The sequence below is a fragment of the Neophocaena asiaeorientalis genome, unplaced genomic scaffold, assembly GCF_003031525.2.
Source record: "Neophocaena asiaeorientalis asiaeorientalis breed wild unplaced genomic scaffold, Neophocaena_asiaeorientalis_V1.1 scaffold371, whole genome shotgun sequence".
In the NCBI taxonomy this organism is placed as follows: domain Eukaryota; kingdom Metazoa; phylum Chordata; class Mammalia; order Artiodactyla; family Phocoenidae; genus Neophocaena; species Neophocaena asiaeorientalis.
In genome coordinates this window covers 1050465-1068957 of record NW_020172369.1, presented here as the reverse complement: position 1 = coordinate 1068957, position 18493 = coordinate 1050465, and the positions used below count along the sequence as shown (strand labels likewise).

Genomic DNA, 18493 nt, shown 5'->3' with positions numbered 1-18493 from the left:
GGCCACTGAGCCTGCGCAGCCGGAACCTGTGCTCCGCAATGGGAGAGGAAGCAACAGTGAGAGGCCCACGTACTGCAAAAAAAAAAAAAAAAAAAAGTACCTCAACTCAAATTTACTAGACTTCCAGCTTAACTAGTACATACAGCACATCAAATTCCCAAGGCCAAGGTATGCTATCTCAAGACTGCTGGCTCCGTCAAGGTTGGGATGTTAGGGTAGAGGTTTCAGTTTAATATTCTGGAGTATAATTAGAAAAGATATTCTACCTTCTCTCATCCATTGGAATTCCAGTATGTTCACTTACATGGTAAGACCCTAAGTTTTTTGGAGAGATAACAATTTATCCCTTCTCCTTTTTGTTGAGATATTAGTGAATAAGAAGTTGATATCTTGCTTCATTAAATCCTACTAACATTTAAATATCATCAATGCGGTTGATTATATTAATGTCCTTAGGTTGATCTCATCATTGAAAGTCCCAGTAAATAAATCTGTGACAAATAGTAGGTGAATCCAGATTTTATAGGTGTGGGAGAGCAACATTGCCAAAGTTGTGATTGCTTAATTCAATTGGTAGACTTTTATCAAGAAATCTTGATATTCCATCTGATTTATGATTTATCAGCTGGACATACTGGAGGATTGAAAGGAGATAGAGTGGAAATACCAAAGGTGGTCCTCAGTTATCTATTTTTTACTTCCTCTGGAGAGATGGTATTGCTGCTCACACCTAATGTACATGGCTTGAATCACAGTGATCAAAGGAGATATGACCAGCTAAACACATTTTATTAATATAATTGACTCAATTATGTTAAGTGCATGTAACCACTGCTTTTGTCCAAGTGTCTCCTCGGGAGTACATAAATTTAAGACAGCTGTTTTAGGGTGCCTAGATTCTGATTGAGTTCTTTCATTACAGCTCAGTCATGCTCTTATTCCCACCATCAGTGGCACAGCTTGGGTCTAAGTCAACAGTCTGACCCAATTGCTTCCCATCAGATAGCTCAAACCTTGTCCTTTCTAGAGCTGCCTACCAAATCTCTTACCCCATTATCACTCTTTGAGAGGTCTATTGAATCAGGCATACAGACAGCCACCTACAAAGCAAAAGAAACAAACATCTATTTATTAAAACTTATGAAACAAAAGCTAAAACCAATCCCCACCCTCAACCCTTACCTCAGGATCTAGCTGAGGATATGTTCAGGCTTTAAAGAAAGGGTAAGCATCCTTCCCACGTGGCCACTCTCTTTGGTTTGATATACATACTTAGAGGAAATTATATAGGGTGATCAGTCTGTGGGTCTTAACCTGAGTCTCACCAAATCAAAACACTCATGTCCAAGGGCTGCTGTACAGTTTTCCACCATGACTCCTACCAGGTTTTGGTAAGGAATTTAGAAGTATAGTTGTTACATCTGTAAGTAAACTGAATTTTTCCTTATACTTCCTTCAAGAAGTATATAAGCTGTAGTCTGCTTATATACACATGGATCTAAGTAAGAATGTGATTTATAATTGAGGTTGGATTTTTATTTTCCATTTTATCAAATTCTTGGAATATCTTTTACTTAAACCTAAGGAAATGGTTGTTCTTATGATCTTGAGAATTTGAGGTCTAGTTCAATATCATAAGGATTTTCAATATCTTTCTAGGATTTTGACTACTGTCTGGCAGTACTGCCCACAGTAGATAGTTACTCTTGACTCACTTCATGGTTATATGCTTCCCAACCACCTCCCACCTTGCAGTAGGCTGTTCTCATAGCTGCCACAACTTTCAATGGATTATCTTATTTTTGTTTGCCAGTTTTTCACTTCCATATACATACTGCTATATTTGTTGGTAATGTACCTGTCTTGATTTTAGAGTCTGTTTTCTTAGGATGTGGTCCCCTGAAAGTAAGGACACAGTGGGAGACTTTGAAGATTGGTCTATACCACTTCTTTCCATTATCCTTAAACCTTTGTGGGGAGGGGCTTCTTGACTGGCAGATATTTTCTTCTGGACAGTGGTGAAGAGAACACTAGTTTATACTTTCAAATCCTGGACTCTCCCTCCTACTCAGTGCTAACAATGCTGGCAGGTATCACCTACTATTTTGTAAACATTACTGATCTTATGAAATCTGTCTACTTGCTCTCTTTACTGATAAAACCCACATAACAATTCTGAACTTTGAGAGGAAATTCTTTGTGATGCATAATTGGCTAAAAACTACAAGAGTAGTTTAAGTTTTCTAAATGGTTTTCTTCCTGTCAGATAAGTGTTTACCAAAGTTCAACTGATTATGATCATTGAATAAACTGACCATATAAAAATTGGCATAACATCATTAATTTCACCTTCATGATTTTTGGGTTTCACACTACCCAAACTATTAGTTTCTTATCAGTTTTCCAAACATGGACTTACTTTTAAAAGTTAAATATCCCTTTTAGCCACAACTTAAATAACATAAATGAAATCACTAGTTTAATGTTTTGGTCATGTTTATTTTTAATTTTTGCCTAATCCACATTAAATTAATCATGAAAGTATTAAAATAACAAAAGATTTACCATGTATCAGCTACAGTCATTCTGTTAACACTAGTAATATGTATATCACACAATTACAAAAGACAGATAAATTGTTGGATGATCTACTGACTGAGGAAAGATCCCAAAGGTAATTTATTTTTCCAGTTTACAAAGCACTATTTTTTCAGAGATTCTAAAAGCATGTATTATTTCATTTTATAATGTGTATGGCTAACATGACTTAGTTGGGAGATATCCACTGAGAGTCTGAATTTAATTTTTGCTGAATAAATTCCTTAATTTTTATAAATGGCACACATATAATTAAATAAATAGGTATTTTTATAAATAAAATAGTCAATTACAGTAGAGCAAGATAGGATGGTACATTTATTAACATTACATAATTCTAGGGTACCTATAATCATTATCTTGAGGGATTTATTTTAGAGTGCTTTATTTTTTCATTCTAGGGAATAGATGTGACACTACACAAGGAATTGAATGATGTGGGGACCATTCACTGGTGAGAAATTCTTTTGATAAAACCACTTTTAGAATTACTCTCTCGGTGATAAATTCAAAAATTTTCAACTCTAGGTTGACACAGGGTCTTAGTTACCAAAGGGTTTGTATCAGAGCGTATGATTTTTAAGTTTGTGTCTTAATTGGGGCAATGTATTGTGAATAGGAGGTCTTTATGCTATGGCTTATTATTTGCACGGCAGTCATCTTGCTTTGGTAGTTTAGTGATAAACACTTTTACCTTACTGAAATTTCAAAAAAACAGTGTTATCAACAGTGTTTCCAGTGGGAGAGTTGCTGAGCAACTTGATTTTTCAGGAAGGTCTAAGTGACATACAGTTTCTGTAAATGTTTGACCATATTTACCTTCCCTTTTTATCCACAAGAGCAGTCAGAGGACTGTTCAGGTGTTAGTAAATAGAAGCTTCTAGTGTATATTAGTTGAGTTTATTTTTGTTACAACAAACTTGGATCTCTTGTTCTTACATTTGAATATGTGTGGTTGAAGTTCAAACCCCAACATCAAATCGTAAGTTTTATCTTAATGAAGATGAGAATTCGAATTTTCAATCTGACTCTTCAAGAAGATTTAGAAGCAACTATTTGTTTCTTTTAATATCATGCCATATTTTTGAATGTAAGCTGCCTTCTGAATGTAAGCTTCCCTCTTTCGGTAATCTGCCTTGATAGGGCAATAAGGTAGAGTATAAGTCACTAAATAAAATTTAAAATCTCTTTAATGTGTGTGAATTATATTTCTATAGGTGTTTGAATGTAATCTTCATTTCCCATTTCTGCTTACAGGGTACACACTTCTGAAGTCAAGGTCTATGGGTTATCTATCATATTATTACTATACCATGCAGGTTATAGGTAGGTAAAAAATAATGTTGTTTGTCATAATGTGAGGATTAATAATCTTTGAAACATATGTGTTTACCTAATTTTTTTAATCTTGAAAATGCATAAGATAGATGTTTGTGTGTTGTAAGATTTGGAAGGAAAAACGGAAAGCCAAATTTTATCTTCATTAACTTAGAACAGATTAAACAAGGGTGTAATAAAGCTGATGTAAGCAGCCTTTTGATGAAGTTTCTTAGCTCAAAGGAGACCTATCTCAAAGGAGATAGGAGTTCCAACCTATCACTTCCAACTGATAGGCTCATGCATTTGAAAATCAGTACGCCACCATCAGTGAACAAAATAAAATTTGGTTGAATTTTCTTGAATAGTTAACTACTACATTATGACACAACTGCACATATATTAAACTGATCCTGGACTTCTATGAAAATAACATATGTGAAATTCCACAAATGTGACACTCAGTCCAGTGAGCTATGGGCTAATAAGTCATTCCGTCGAATTCAAAACATTGAAGTCCTCCCTCCTACTCCTGAATTGGCTAAGCAGCTGCACTTCCAAAATGCATAAAAATAATGAAAATATAATCAGGAGCATATAAACAATATTATAATAGATCATAATATCTGCCCAGTTAATCCGGTGTACTTAGTCTGAATTTAACAAAGGATTACTGTCATGCATTTAGTACTACATAGGTCAATGCAATACGGTTTAGTTTAACTGGATTATTCTAGTGCACAAAAATCTTACCTACTTCTTGAGAATATGCTATGAGTCCTAACTTTTGATGGAAAGAATTATTAGACTTTTGTCAGAATTGGTACAAAGAACTAGTGTAGCAATTGATAGCCATTTAGAGTTGTCTCCTTTATAGCCGAAAGGATACAGAAATCAAATTCAGAGTAATATACTTCAAACAGTGACCAATATCAGTTTCTTAAAGATTATTTATATTCTGATTTTTTAAAATCACATTTTTAAATAATTCATTAGCAGAAATTTCAAAATATTAAAAAGACTTATGCATTATCAGGCTCTGATCTTTAGCAGTTTTAGGAAAAATGATATATTTTATTATTTTTCATTGTGTTATTCAGTGTTTCTCAAAGGGGTGACTGTGTGCATGAGAATTACCTGAAACTATCTGTGAAGAAATGCAGATTCCCAGGTCAAATTCTCAAATCAAATGCTGATTTAATCTCTGAAATTTGGAAAAAAGAATCACATTTTAAACAAACACCATAGATGATTTTTCTCCTTAAAGTTTGGAAGCCACTGGTGTAAGTAATTTGTAGTTTCTCTGACAGACATAGGATTTTGAAGGCTAATTGAAATAGCTGCTAACTTGTGAATGTGTTTTAGTTGAATCCTACTGAGTTTAAACAAATAAAAAATTCATTGTGAAAAACACAAAAATATTGCAAAATAAATTTCAAATGACCTATTAGCATCATTAATAATAACTGCATTGTAGAAAAACTTTAAAAACTGAAATTAAAAAGAACAATTAAAAAATTACCAAAATAGTTATTATGATTTAATACTGCATGCTATGGAATGAATTGTGTCTCCCCCAAATTCATATGTTAAAGCCCTAACCACATTTGGAGAGAGAGCCTTCGAGAGGTATAGGTTTAGATGAGGTCACATAGTGGGGACCTCATGATGGGATTAGTACCCTTATAAGAAAAGACATGGGAGAACTTGTTTGCTCTCTCTCTCTGCTATGTGAGGACACAGAGAGAAGGTAGCTGTCTACAAGCCAGGAAGAGAGGCCTCACCAGAACCTGACCATGCTGGCACCTGAATTTCCAGACTCCAGAACTGTGAGAAAATAAATTTCTGTTGTTTAAGTCATCTTGTCTATGGTATTTTTGTTATGGCAGACCAGGCTAAGACACATATAAAAAAGTTTTTTAAAATAACAACTTTATTTTTATCAATTCCTGTCCCTGCATCTATAGCACAATGTTACCACTTCAAATTAAAACTAAAACCTCCTTAAGAAACACTATTGTATTTATTAATTCTATTGATTTATTAACAATAAAACTAATTTGCAAATTAATTTAATTTGTAAAATAATAGTTTTGTTAATGCCAAATCACATAGCAGAACCCATTTTGAGATAACTTAAATTGAGTGGTTTTATTAATTGAATTTTTCATGTTTTACTAAAGATTTTTTTTTTTTTTTTAATTTGCGGTACGCGGGCCTCTCACTGCTGTGGTTTCTCCCGTTGCGGAGCACAGGCTCCGGATGCGCAGGCTCAGCGGCCATGGCTCACGGGGCTAGCCGCTCCGCGGCATGAGGGATTTTCCCGGACCGGGGCACGAACCCGTGTCCCCTGCCTCGGCAGGCGGACTCTCAACCACTGCGCCACCAGGGAAGCCCTACTAAAGATTTTTAATTCCAAGTTTTGCTTATAGAGTTCTTTGATTAAATAAAGGTTGGTTATTAATGAAGTTCTGTACCTATGAATTGGAAGCATAAATATTTTGTTATAAATGGTGTGTCCAGTTTTACTAGCTAATGCTGCTGAGTATTTCACTTCATTCCAGTGACCCTTTTTTGCTAGTTTATTGTTATTTTAAATTTAAAATATTTCTTGCATGAAACTTTCTTGATTAATTACCATCATATGGAATTTTCATTCACCTAATATTTATTGAGCATCTACTATATCCAAAGTGGTGTGTGTGACACCAACTCATTTAAAATTTAGTTCTGACTCTCGAGAGTTTGTAATCAAATGAGAAAAAACTTTTACCCAGATCTGTGTGTTATCTCATTTCCCATCAATAGTTTGGGGTATCACGAAACACAAGAACCTGTGGGTGCCTAATATTCTAAATAACACAATATAATTTGGTTCCAGTAAGGTATTAAGAACACTGTTGTAAATGCAGGAGATCTGGAGTCCAGCGGCGAGTCTGAGCAATTCAGGACCTCTCCCTCCACACCCCAGTATCTCTACCTATGACTCCATGATTCTGTTTTTCCTGTATTTCAAATCCAAAAAGATAATCTATGGAATATAACCCTGCACTTGGTCCGAGTCACTGAAATATTTGCAAAGGATCCTAAAGCTCGAAAAGAGCAGACAGCAGAAACCGCCCAATCAAGGTAAGTGACAGAAGGCTAATCTCGTGTAGCTCCACGGACCCAGCGGCTCAGAAATTGATGGCCACCCGGCAGGGTTTTTTCCTGCCCTGAAGCCCTTGTTTCCTCCCGGCGTTGCTGCGGGAGGTCGCCGCTCCCGGAGTCGGCTCGCCAACAGCAGGGAGGCAAGTGTGAAACCCAGTCACCGACGCAGCCCTCCTCTCCGCTCGCCCCTCCTTCCTACAGAAAAATGCGTTTCCAAGCAACGGCGGGCCGCGGCGTCACTTCCTGCCATTTAAACTCGGGTCCCCACCCCTAGCCGCCCCTTCTTCTCGCTTCCACTCCCCCTCCCCTCGATCGTGGGCTTCCTTCTCGCGTCCCCAGGCTCGGGGAGGGGGCGGAGGCCCGGCGCGCCGAGCGGCCCCCAGGCGGGTGGGCGCAGCACACCTGTTGTTTGCAGGAGCCCGCGACCCTTCGTCCCTAGCCCCCGCCGCCGCCGCCGCCCCCGCCTCCCGGGGGCGGCGGGGCCGGCAGCAGCAGGCACGAGAAGAGCCTGGGACTGCTCACCACCAAGTTCGTGTCGCTGCTTCAGGAGGCCAAGGACGGCGTCCTGGATCTCAAAGCGGTGAGTGCGGGAGGCGGGGAGGGGGCGGACTTCCGAGCCCGCGGTCCTGGGAGAAGACCACCCCCTTGTCGCGTGGGTTGGGCGGCGCGGCGTGGTCGCGCATCCTGGGGACCGGGAAACCCGCGAGCAGGGGCCACGTGGCCGGCGCCCAGGCCCTGGACGCCGGGATGGGGGAGGGACGCGGGACCAGGATGGCCCGGACCGACCGCGTTAACCAATGGGGCCCGGCGCTGCGCCAGGCTCTCGACAAAGAGCCCAGGAGCTCGGGCGCGCCCGCGTGGCTTCAGGCTCTGGGCGTAAGGACCCGAAGGCGACCGAGTGTCCTTGTTGCTCCGCGTCCACCTGTGGCAGAGGCGCAGGGGTTACCCGGGCGCTTTGCCCCGAGGCACCCTTGGGATTGATTTTGCTGTTGGAAATTGATGGTTTTAATAGGCGATTCTTGCTGAGACCGTGTTTCGGTTGTTTAAAACGAACAAGCAAACAAAATCCGATTTTGCCACCTCTTCTGGATGACACACACACAAAAAGGTGAACTCTTCAGCCCTCCCCGTTAAAACAATAGTAGTAATTTAAAAAACCTCTTCCTTGTGCACTTCTTTTCATCATCCTGATGATTAAGAGGGATATTTGACTTGTGACTTAATTTGGTATCTGATATAAATTTCTAAAAGCGAGATTTGCCATCACACGAAAAGGGGGTGTTTTATAATTTCCACCCCAAAAGATGGAAGCGCTCAGTAAACTCCTATTTCACGAGACCGTGTGCTTCGTCTTTTACTACAGTTTGGAATTTTCAAATGGCAACATGCATCAAAAGCTGTTCCGTTAAACAAAATGACTTAACCGTTTAAGGCAGGACTTGGAAGGATTCCACAGCGCTGAGGAACAGCGCTGTGATCACACTTGAATTAAAATTCAGCCAGCACACGCAGTTTAAGTAAGAAGTAAAGCAATAAAAACAAAAATTACTAACGAGTCAGTAATCACTGCAGAGGATTGGTCCCAGCACCTAGGGGAGGGTCAGGACCACCTTTCCTAGCTTGAGAGTGTGACTGCAGTCATCAAGGCTGTGCCTAGAGTAACAGAAGCAGCATCTGAGCAGGAGAGCATCTTCTAGTTCTCCCTGACCTGAACTCACAAAGGCCAACTTGATGGCCTCTGCTAGGGGCCCTCCTCTCAGTGTAGTGCAGGAGGTGAGGTATGTCATTGAATGCCGTCTCCTTTCCCTGGGTGTTCAGTATGTGATTGTTGAAATATCTGAATTGTTCTAGTTTATACAAATGAGGCACGATGCACATATTTTGCATATCCGGAAGTAGTTTCTACTCTCTTCTTTTTGAAGTGTTACTCCCAGAATTTTCCCACACCCTTGGAAATTCTTGTTCTCGTTTTCTTCCCCCACCCACTCTTTCCTCCATACCTCCCTCCCTGAAAGTGCTTTACGGCATATATAGTATTTAAATTGTTGTGAACTAAATTGGATTCTGTTTAAAGAATTTCACAGGAAGTCATGAGGTCATCAGTGAAAGCCAGGGATGTTACAAAGCATAGCTTGCAAACTACTATTCAAAATCTAGAAGTTCAGTTGTAGCCTGTGACTTCAGTAAGGAATCAGGAAAGTTTGGGATTTTCCAGATGAAACTGAACTCTGAGGGCTGACTGTGAAGGCTTCTGCAACTTGCCTTGGAATATGGTGGAACTTTGCCCTTGCTTTCCCCTAAGTTCTTTGGCTTCTTCCTGCTTCATCTGTGGCCACATTTTGCTGTCTAGAAGTCACAGAGGCAATGGGTGGGAAATGGAGTTTAATATATCATAACAACATTGTTTCATCCATCCTTTCTTAAAAGTTCAAAGGTTTCTGCAGTGACATTAGGTCTCATTATATTAATGACATTTTAGTTGTAGAGAACAGTTTGAGTAACATTCTTTTTCACATATATATGGATAGATATCATTTATTTACATGTGTTTACTTATATATATGTGTAAAATCTTATATTGTAAAAATCTTATATTGAAATCTTTCCAATGATGTTTCTTATTGTACACCATAGTAAAAGTTCATAAAGACTTTTTCTGACATGTTGAAGATGGATTAACACTGGCAATTATAAAGTTTCTCTAATTTGAAATTATAAAATCACATTTTTTCCTTATATTCTTACTTGGGGGTGGTGTATTTCAGCATAAGTTATTGGTACTTTTGCATTATACACTTGATATTTTTTAAGAAGCAGTTAATGAAACATCATTTTTGTGAATATCATGAATATAAAAAATATCAGCCATCACATCCAAATATCTTAGATATCCAAACCACTTAGATGATATTTCTTTTCTAACTTATGACATGTACTACTGAAGAATAAGAACATAATGCTGTATCTTAGTGATACATTTCTTAGTAATTTAACTAACTGAGGACATAGCTTAACAAAACAAATTCTAATAATTTGTTACAATAGTGGGAGTGGGGTAGTTACTCTCTCTTTATTCTAGTGAGATGACAAGTTATGTCATGGTCCTTTCCAGTTATGTGGTTTGTCAGTTTATGCTGTTAGTAGCTGACATTTATTGAGAGCTTAGTATGTGCCAGGCATTTAACATATATTAACTAATTTTATCATCCTAACTGTTGAAATTTGGACTTACCATCCCCATTTCACAGATGAGAAAATGATAGGTTAAGTAACTTGCCCAATGTCACACAGTAGAAAGTCACAGCTATGACTTGAAACTAGACCATATTTTCTTATTCTCTGTGCTATACTGACTTTCAGTATTCCTAAAAAAAAAAACAATTTCTTAAATTTTTCATCTGTGTAGGGCATGGAATCTTTCTTGTAAAGAAAAATGCATGATTATTTTTATACCTCTACTCATGATAGAAGAGAAGGTATTGAGCTTCTGCATTAAAATGAGGATATTGATGACAAATTCATATTACTTCACAAATTAAACTAGGGTTCTATTTTTATAGAACTAAAAATTTAAGTAAGTTAGGATAGTCATGACTATATATGTTGTTTTAAAAATTCCTATTAATTTATAACTGAGTTTCTAGATTTGACATTTTGATGCCATCTTCAAGTTTTTAAAGTATGCTCAAGATTCCTTATCTTGTTTATTATAATTGTTCAAGTTACCAATTGCCTGAAAAATACCTGGATTAATATGATAAAATATTTATGGTGTTTCTTATCTCACAGGTCCCTGACTTATACCCATTTATGATTTGCTGATTAATACACACCGTGGAAGAAATAAATAAGGTCTTAGATTGTGATGTCACAGAATAAAGCAAGGATTATCCTAAGGAGAGAGATATGGGTAGGAGAGCCAGAACTTCAGTGCATGCTTAAAAATTCTCAGGACAATTTCACTTCTGAGTATATACTCCAAAGAATTAAAAACAGGGTCTTGAACAGTTATTTGTATACCTATGTTCATAGCAGCATTATTCACAATAGCTAAAATGTGGACACAACCCAAGGGTCCATCAACAAATGAGTAGATAAGCAAAATGTGGTATATACATATAATGGAAGATTATGCAGCCTTAAAAAGGAAGGAATTTCTGATACATACTTAGATGAACCTTGAATACATTAAGCTAGTCACAAAAAGACAAATGCTGTATGATTCCACTTTATGAAGTAACTGGAGCAGTCAAGTTCATAGAGACAGAAGGTAGAGGAGTGGTTGCTGGGGGAGGAGGGAATGGGAAGTTGTTGCTTCTTGGGCGTTTGGGGCTGAATTGTGTTCCCTCAAAATCCATATGTTGAAGTCTTAACCCCCAGTAGTCAGAGTGTGATTATATTTGGAGATAGAGCCTTCAAAGAGATGATTAAGTTAAAATGAGGCCACCAGGGTAAGCACTAAGCCAGTCTGACTGGTGTCCTTGTAAGAAGAGGAAATTTGGACCCACAGACACTAGGGATGCCTGTGCACAGAGGGGAGCCCATGTGAGGACACAATGTGGGAGACCATATGCAAGCCAAGGAGAGAGGCTTCAGAAGAAATCAAACTCGCCAACACCTTGATCTTAGACTTTAGGCTTCCAAAACTGTGACAAAATAAATTTATGTTTGAACCACCCAGTCTGTGGTATTTTTATTATGCAGCCCTAGCAAACTAATGCTGTGTGTATAGAGTTTCAGTTTTGCAAGATTAGAAGAGTTCTGGAGATTCGTTGCACAACAACATGAAGGTACTTAAAACTACTGAATTGTACACTTAAAAAATGGTTATGATGCCAATTTTATATTATGTGTATTTTACTGCAATTAAAAAAAATAGATAAAACAATAGTGCAGTACCACTACATACCTAATAGAATGGCAAAATTCCAAAACACTAACAACACCAAATGTTGGCAAGAATGTGGAGCAACAGGAACTGTCTCGTTCACTGTTGGTGGGAATGCACCATGTTGCAGAAGTTTCTTAAAAAACTGAACATACTTTTACTGTATGATCCAGCTGTCACACTACTTGCTATTTACCCAAAGGAGTTGAAAACTTATGTTCAGACAAAAATCTGCACATGGATATTTATAGCAGCTTGATTCATAATTGCCAAAACTTGGAAGCAACCAAGATGTCCCTCCGTAGGTGAATGAATGAATAAACTATGGTACATCCAGACAATGGAATAGTATTCAGTGCTGAAAAATATGAGTCATTACCATGAAAAGACAAGGAGGAACCTTAGATGCATATTACTAAGTGAGAGAAGCCAGTCTGAAAAGGCTACATCCTATATAACTCCTACTATATAACATTCTGGAAAACACAAAACAATGGAGACAGCAAAAGATCAGGGGTTAGGGGAGTAAGTTAAACAAGTGGAACACAGGATTTTTAGGGCAGTGAAACTACTCTGTACAATACTATAATGGTGGATACATGTCTATACATTTATTAAAACCCACAGAATGTACAACACTGACAGTGAACCCTAATGTAAGCTATGGACTTTGGGTGGTTATGATGTGTCAGTGTAGGTTCATCAGTTGTAATGAATGTATCACTCTGATGTGGGATGTTGATAGTGGGGGAGGCTGTGCATGTGTGGGGGCAGGAGATTTATGGAAAATCTCTTATTTTTTACTCAGTTTTGCTGTGAACCTCAAGCTACTCTAAAAAAGTAAAATAGATTAAAGATGCATAATAAAGCTTCTCTGGATACATCTATTCCAGGGTCTAATTATTAAACATCTGTTAAATACAAGATGCATGACCAAATGGGAAAAGAAAATTCTTAGGAGACTAAAGCTCTACAACACTAATAAAAATGATTACTAGTAGCTAATACTAAGTGACTGACACTATGCCAGATGCTTTACTTGTATTAGCGCATTTAATCCTTGTAACAAAACTCTAAGGGAGATATTACATCTCCATTTTGCTGATTAGGAAATTGAGGCTTAATGACGTTATCTGGTTACAGCCAATATCCACAGTAAAGGAGATAAGAGCCCAGATAGTCTGATGTCAGAATTGATGCTATGCTAAGCAAAGTGTACCTACCTCTGAAGTTTTGGTATAATGTGAAGAACAACTTTTCTAGAGAACAAGAAAGTAAAAAAAAAAAAAGCCAGCCATCTTGTTTTTCAGTTCTGGACAGGATAAATGGGCATATAGCTAAGACAGTACTAGTGAGTTCTTGGTCTTGATTCTGCCATCTATCAGCAGTGTGTCTTGGGCATGTTCCACATCCTTTATATCTTATCCTTAAAGTGGAAGGAAGAAGGGATGAGCCACCGTAAGTGGTGGCAGTAGTTGTGAACCGAGAAGATTTTATTTTTGTGCTAAGCTGTACAGTCTCTCCACCCTCACACTTCAAGAAAGGGATTCCACCAGCTTTCTCAATGTGTAGACCAATGGTCAAATATGTCAGCATCTTCTGGATCTTTAAAAAAAAAAAAAAAAAGATTCTAATGTCAGACCTGGGAAATCAGGTTCTGTAGGGCCAGGGGAGGAGCCTAGGAATCTGCATTTTAAATACATACCCCAGGTGGTTTTGATACCTAATGACATCTGAGAACCATGGAATGAGCTCTACTGCCTCTTCTTTTTCAATCATATTATTCACGCATCAAAAAGAACTGTTCTGGTAGTAGAAGGAATTAATGTCAAACAGAGTTGACCCTTTAGGAGTTCACTAAGATTGATGAGAGCTACTCTTGGGGAAATGTTGGAGGCTAGGGATGGAAGAAATTCCCCATTTAATTGCTCTGGAATAGTCTCTGCTCATGTCTGAATGGCAGCATATTATGGCATTCAAATCTTACATTACTAATTAAGGGACCTACTTTCTAGTGGAAATGAGTAAGCTTTGAGAGTCATTTCTATAATGGAATAAAGTAAAATCCACTTTTACAGTAAAATTCTGTTTTACTTACAGGGGAATAGGAAAATTATAAAATTTTAAAATTTTGGATTTAATTTGTAAAAAGAGCAAGGTCAGTGCAGCTGTAGCTCATCTTCATCATTTGTGTTCCAGGGGACTGCGCAGTGAATGAGATGATGCTCAAAATGATGCGAGGGCCTCCATCACTGGGAAAGATTCTTTCCTTGAATGGAGAGTATGTGTAGGCAGGACTGTAGACATTTTAGGAAGATTCTCACAAGGATAAGAGTAAGGAGTGTCTAGTTGAGACCCTCAGGTAACTGAGAGATTTCATTAGCAGAGTGCCCAAGTATTTTAGTTGAGCTTTTGCTGATTTTATGCATCATTTTCTTTTTATAAATGTTATTAAAATTTTAAAGGTAATTTAATAGACTAGAAATACACATTGATTGCTATCTTACAAAGGGAAAAAATAACACAGAAAGCGTAACAAATCTGTAAAAAAGGTTGAAAAGCTAAAAGCATTAAAGCATAATATACAGAAAACATCAAATGAGTGATAATTGAAACCTGCTAGTTTCTCCAGTATGTGAATGTATCCGATCCTTTTTCTTTTTAATAAAGTTGTTTAGATGAAAAAATTCAGGCATCCATTGTGTACAAGAAAAGCACCAAGAAAGAAAAGTACTCAGAAATTTTAAATTAAGGTATACCAGGCAAAGGGGAAGAGAAAGAAATCAGGAGTGAAAGTACTAATTTCCAGGGAATGTCTACCTTAATATCAAGTGCACTCAATGGTATAAACTGATATTTTTAAGAATGAGATCATAATCTAGGGATGAATCATAAAAGTCAGTGTTTAAAAGTGCCTCTCAGTGTGAATCACATGTCTGTTTGTCTGGATGTATGTATTATGTTATGCCATTTCTTGAGTATGGTAAGTATTGACATGGTAAATATTTCTTATAAATACATTTCTTTTAGATTTTGCCATTTAAGGCTAACTTTCCCCAATTATTAGTCCATGAGTCTCCCTTTATGTCTTAAACTTAATATGTTTGTACAAGGGAGGGTATGTTTTTCTGATTTACCTTTTTAAACTTAAAATATATCTGTTGAAATAGCATACAAATAGTAGAAAACTTGGAAAAAACTAATATAGTCCAGAATAAAAATTACCCAGTATGCCACCACCCCAAGAGAGCCACTATTTTCAATTTTCAGTATTTTCCCAATTTGTTACATCTTTTCATAGCTGAGGTCAAACTTTTATTTTCCCAAATTATAAACATAAGTTGTGAGGGCCTCAACTTAGATTTATCATATTATCCAGAATTCACCATTGTTTTAGGTTGGTAATGTATTAGTTGTTTCTAGGTTTTGTTCTCTCTCATTCAATAAATATAACTTAACCAATGTGTGCCCTAGCCCCTTCCTTTAGTAGCTTACAGCTTATGGTTGTGGGGAAAAGTGAGGGAAATGAGAGTTGGACACTTTCACACTGTAAGAGGGTATGGAAGCACCTGCTGAGCCCTGGTGACCGGTGATGTGGGAGCCATTGACTGCTCCAGGGAGCAGTGAGAGTGGGGCTGGGACTAAGGGACTCAAAAAGTCAGGTGACATTGATATATGTAAAATTTAAGAATTTAAGGTCGTGTTGCTCCTCTACTTAGAACAACATCCAGTGCCTACAGGACCCTGTCTCTTCTGGGAGTCCTTCCCTTCTTCTCGCACACTTGCCCCTTCCATGGCTCCAGTTCTTCTAATGCTTCACACACCCTCTGCTCTCCACTTTATGGCTGCTGCACAGGACTTTCCTTCTGCCTGGAGCACATTTACACACACACACACACACACACACACACACACACACTCCCTTACTTGACTGGCCATTTCTCTAAACCCTCTGGTCTCAGTTTAAATGTTTCCTTGTCTTAGATGCTTGGTAGGTAGAATATGACTCCCGAAAGATACCCATGGCCTAATTCCTGGGACCTATGAATCTGTTCAGTTAAGGGGAATTAAGGTTAAAGTTGCTAATCAGCTGACGTTAAGATGGGGAGGTTTTTCTGAATTATGAATCTGAGCCCATTGGTAATTATAAGGGTCTTTAAAAGTGGAAGAGGGAAGCAGAAGAGAGAGGGCCAGAGAGATGGCAGTATGGAAGGACTTGGCCCGACCATTGCTGGAGGAAAGGAACCACTAGCCAAGGAATGCTGCAGACTCTAGAAGCTGGGGCATCCAGAAGGAACACAGCCTTACCTTGATCCAAACTCAGTGAGACTCGTTTTGGACTTCTGATTCACCGAACTATAAGATAATAAATTTGTGTTGTTTTAAGTCACTAAATTTGTGATAATTTTGACCGCAGCCATAGGAAACTGATGCAGATGCATCTCCTGACTCTTCCTCTTAATCTAAAGTGGCTGAAGTTGATTCCCGTTTATTCTGTTTCTCCGTTACCTGTTCTTTTCCTTAATACCCCTTATCACAAGATGGGATTGTTTTCTTCATCTGTTTATTTGCCTGTGTTCCCTTCTAGACCAAGTGCTCTGTGAGGTGAGGGACTGTGTCTTGTGTGTTACCAGTACTGATCCAGCCAGTCTGTTGTAAGCTTTCAACAAATAGAATGGATGTGATCAGATTTGCGTTAGGTGAAAAGGCATTCCCAGCAAGACAGCAAGTGCCAGAGCCATGAGGCCAGAGAAAGAAATGGTACATTTGCAAAGCTATAAATTAGATGACTGTTGAATTTAGAGAACAAGGTTGTAATTTAGGCAAGATTACAGGCTTGAACTAAGGTGGAGCAGTGGAAATATAAAGAAGTGGGGAGATAAGATGTTTCATTGTAGAAGTGACAGAACTTGGATGCTGAGTCTATAGGAAAAGGAATCATGGATGACTGCCAGGTCATGGCGTGGTCAGCTGAGTGGATGGTGGTGGTTTTCACTTAGAAATTACGAAAAGAGGAAAGGAATTTGGAGGAAAGGGAAGTTCAGTTCTGGGCATGCATGAGACGCCTATAGGCCATCCTTGAGTAGATATTTGGCAACCTGTGGGAATTATGATTCTGGAGCCCAAGAAGAAGACCAGGGCTACCAGTTTGATCTGGAAATGATTGGTTTATGAGGTATGTAAGGGAGAAGGTTTAGAATGGAAAGAGGAGTAAGAATGGAAGTTGGGCCAACACTCATAGTTCAGAAACAGCAGAGAAAAAGGAGACTTGAGAAGAAACAGCCCAAGACTGAGGAGGAAAAACCTATGGGTTGTGGTGACAGCAAGGCCAGGGAACAGTGCTTTAGGAAAGAGAGAACCAGAGTCAAGTGCTGCAGAGGATACAAGACTTTGTAGCATCCACTGGATTTAGCAACAGAGGTCCAGGAAACGTTTTTGGCATTTAGACATTTTTTAATTATTTCTCCTTCTGATAATCTATACTAAAGAATTACTAGATCAAAGGATCATAAAAATGTAAAACCTTTGATGGATGTTGCCAAATTGCTTTACAAAAAGATGGTACTTACACTCCACTAGCAGCATATAATCATGACCAGCTACCTCACCACATCAGAAATAGCATTTTGCAACGGCTAAAAGTATACACCCTGGGTTCACATCCTGACTTTACCATTACCATTTCGGTGGCCTTGGACAAGTTACTGAGCTTCACTTTCCTCTTTTGCAAAAATGGTGACAATAATAGTATCTATCTCATGTGATTATCATTATAGGAATGGCTAAAGTGAGTTTTTACTTTTAAAACACTTAAACAGTACCCGGCACATAGTAAGTGCTGTTTCCAGGTGTTTGTTAGATAAGTGATGGATAGATAGAATGAATCAATATCGGGTATTCTGATGTTTTCATATTCTACAAATTTGAAAGGTGATGAATAATAGTATCTCTGTTTTTTAAGTCAACTTTGTAAAGGTATAATTTCCACCCATTAAATGCTCCCATTTTAACTGTACAGTTCAGTGAGTTTTGACAAATGCTTGTACCTGTAACCACCACCACAACCAGATGTGTAACATTTCCATCACCCAAAACAGCTCCCTTTTGCCTTCTCCCAGCCAAACTCCAGCCTCCCCACCTCACCAAGCAAGCATTGCTCTGTTTTCTTTTCCATGGATTAAAACGACCTTTGCTAAAGTTTCATGGTAATGCACTCATACAGTATGTGCTCTGGGTTTAGCTTCGTTCACTCAGCATGATGTTTTGGAGATTCACGCCCATTGTTACCTGTACCAATAGTTCATTCCTTTCTGTCCCTGACTGGTATTTCGTTTTGTGGATATAGTACACTTTGCTTATCCATTCACCTGTTGCTCCCAATTTTGGGCTTTTATGAATATTCAGGTACAATTCTCTGTGTAGACGTATATTTTCATTGTTTCAATTTGCATTTCTTTTTTTTTTTTTTTGGTACGCGGGCCTCTCACTGTTGTGGCCTCACCCGTTGCGGAGCACAGGCTCCGGACACGCAAGCTCAGC

The 18493-nt window shown here is 38.4% G+C and overlaps 1 protein-coding gene across 1 annotated transcript in view; it reads left to right on the top strand.

Moving 5' to 3' along the window:
• The first annotated feature begins 5556 nt into the window (after nucleotides 1–5556).
• Nucleotides 5557–18493, top strand: part of E2F5 (E2F transcription factor 5) — a 30461-nt gene continuing 17524 nt past the window's right edge. The window contains exons 1-3 of the mRNA XM_024731746.1: nucleotides 5557–5592; nucleotides 7074–7205; nucleotides 7505–7645. Coding sequence (XP_024587514.1) covers nucleotides 5557–5592; nucleotides 7074–7205; nucleotides 7505–7645 — 309 coding nt within the window. The remainder of the gene's footprint in view (nucleotides 5593–7073; nucleotides 7206–7504; nucleotides 7646–18493) is intronic.